This window comes from Pinus tabuliformis, chromosome 7 (assembly GCF_031772625.1).
Source record: "Pinus tabuliformis cultivar Carrire ecotype Pingquan chromosome 7, CPIR1, whole genome shotgun sequence".
Lineage (NCBI taxonomy): Eukaryota > Viridiplantae > Streptophyta > Pinopsida > Pinales > Pinaceae > Pinus > Pinus tabuliformis.
This window is the reverse complement of record NC_142293.1, coordinates 544,317,395-544,319,620: the sequence shown is the minus strand read 5'-3', so window position 1 is coordinate 544,319,620 and position 2,226 is coordinate 544,317,395. Positions and strand designations below refer to the sequence as shown.

At 41.2% G+C, this 2,226-nt stretch overlaps 1 protein-coding gene across 1 annotated transcript; it reads left to right on the top strand.

Annotated features, from left to right (window-relative positions):
* Positions 1–345: 345 nt before the first annotated feature.
* On the top strand, positions 346–1,984 carry LOC149248483 (uncharacterized). The gene is made up of 2 exons (XM_089450140.1): positions 346–1,195; positions 1,518–1,984. Exons 1-2 carry the CDS (start codon positions 346–348, stop codon positions 1,982–1,984), a joined length of 1,317 nt encoding a protein of 438 aa, XP_089306266.1.
* Positions 1,985–2,226: the final 242 nt, after the last annotated feature.

Sequence of the window (2,226 nt, the reverse complement as noted above, 5' to 3'; positions counted from 1 at the left end):
GGAGCCCCTGACAATTCATAAGCCCAATAGTCCCGCCTCTTTATTCATAAGTCCTAACTCAGCAAAGAATATAACAGTCAAGAAAAAACACAATGGAGGCAGCCGTCACTTCAGGGGGAGAACCATTGTTTCTGAGCATGGAGTAAGGAACTTATCTCTCATTGATGTTCCTATTCAGGACATGACTGATATTCAGCCTCTTAGAGCGAGCATGGCTGGTGAGTCATCCAAATGACTTTCATTGTCTCTATGAATATCAGGGGTTTAGGTGCAAACCCAAAATATCTTGTGCTAAAAGACATCTTCTATTCAGCTCACCCAAAAATCATCCTGATACAGGAAACCATGCACAGCAGCCAGGTCTCTATTGCTTACTTTAGGAAAATGTTCCCTTCATGGTTTATGGTTGCATCCGAGGCTCGAGGCCAGTCAGGAGGGCTCGTAGTCCTATGGGACCCTGTATGGATCAAGGCCAAGGCCTATAAGTGTTTTGCAGGGATTCTTATTTCAGTCTCTATCAGAGGTCAAAGTCTAAAAATCAACATTCTCAATACCTATGCACCCTATAAGAATAGAGCCCCCTTCTGGGAAAAGCTGTTTGCCTCCGAAATATTTGAAATTGAATCTCTCATGATAGCTGGAGATTTAAATCTGACCTTAAACTCTAATGAATGTTGGGGCAAATGCAGGAAAAAAGACCCGCTTGCTGACAGGATCAAGATGGAATTTTTAAATAAAAATTATGTCGACATTGTCCCTGCAAAACTGATGCCTACATGGGATAACAGTAGGGCCGGAGAAGCATATATTGCTAAGAGGATTGATCGATTCATTCTGCACTCTAGCATCATCGACAAAATGGGTATGCCTGTTTCATCTATAGGAAATGCCTTCACATCTGATCATAGGCCTATCTTCCTCGGCTGGTGGGAGAATGGTTTCAGGCTGGGTTACCCCTTTAAATTTAATAAAGTTCATTTAGAAGATCCAGCTTTCAACGAAATTATCTCTAAATGGTGGAAGGACCTATCGAAGTCAAACCTGTTCCGTTTCATGACCTTCCGAGAAAAGCTGGCAAAGAAATGGCAGCATCAAAAAAGGAAAATGGATAGACAGGAGCTCAATGATATACAAAAAGAGATGGACAGCATTTTAGGCGCTACAGACCCCAATAATTTTCCACTTGACATCAAAGGTCTCATAAGAAATCTGGAAAAAAAAAAAACGAAAGCTCTTGGATAAGGAGGAGACTACATGGAGGCTCAAAAGCAGAGCCATTTGGCTAAAGGATGGAGACCAGAACACTAGATTTTTCCATAATTTCGCAAATGCCAGACGAGAGAGAAACTCGATTTGGAGAATCAGCAATGGCATAGGCGGATTCTATTATTCTCAGCAGGATATCACAAATGAAGTTGTGCGATATTTTAAGAACCAATACAAAAGAAAAGAAGTAAATGACTTCCAGGACACCCTCTGGGGTATTGAACTAGCTCCATTAATGTTCGATGATGCAGGTAATGAAAGATTTTTCTGGCCGATCTCTAAAGAGGAACTTCAAAATGTTATCAAAGCTTTTAAAAAAGATAAAAGCCCTGGGCCAGACGGCTGGCCCATAGAGTTTTTCTCTCATTTTTTCGACCTCTTCAAAAGCGACCTGTTGCAGATGGTGGAGGCATCTCGGATGTCCAGAAGTATTCACAACATCATCTATTCTACTCAGATCGCCCTAATTCCCAAAAAGGCAGAGACGGACTCCTTCCAAGATTTTAGACCAATATCTTTATGCAATATCCTGTTCAAAATTATTTCCAAAATTATTGCAGAAAGGTTGAAACCTACTTTGGCCTCCTTCATTTCAAAGGACCAACATTCTTTCTTACAGGGCCGCAACATATTAGATGCAGTTGCCATGACCCAGGAGAGTCTTTATTCAATGATAACTAAAAATATGGACGCGGCCATTCTAAAAATAGATTTGTAAAAGGCCTTCGATTATTTGGATTGGGGATTTTTGAGAGTTTTGCTGGCGAGGATTGGATTAAAATCTCATTCCATCAACTGGATAATGTCTTGCGTAGAGAATGTACGTTATTCGGTCATTATCAATGGAATGCCCTCCCCTTACTTTTCAGCGGAAAGAGGGCTTCATCAAGGATGCCCCCTCTCCCCTCTCTTATTTATTCTAGCGATGAACTCCCTCAGCCTTCAGATCAATAAAGCAGT

What these genes read in the sequence shown, in the direction of transcription:
- LOC149248483 (XM_089450140.1), top strand. Translation starts at nt 346, where the DNA reads ATGCACAGCAGCCAGGTCTCTATTGCTTACTTTAGGAAAATGTTCCCT. An exon ending in TTTTCCACTTGACATCAAAG is followed by an intron (nt 1,196 to 1,517) that starts GTCTCATAAGAA and finishes TCGATGATGCAG; the next exon opens with GTAATGAAAGATTTTTCTGG.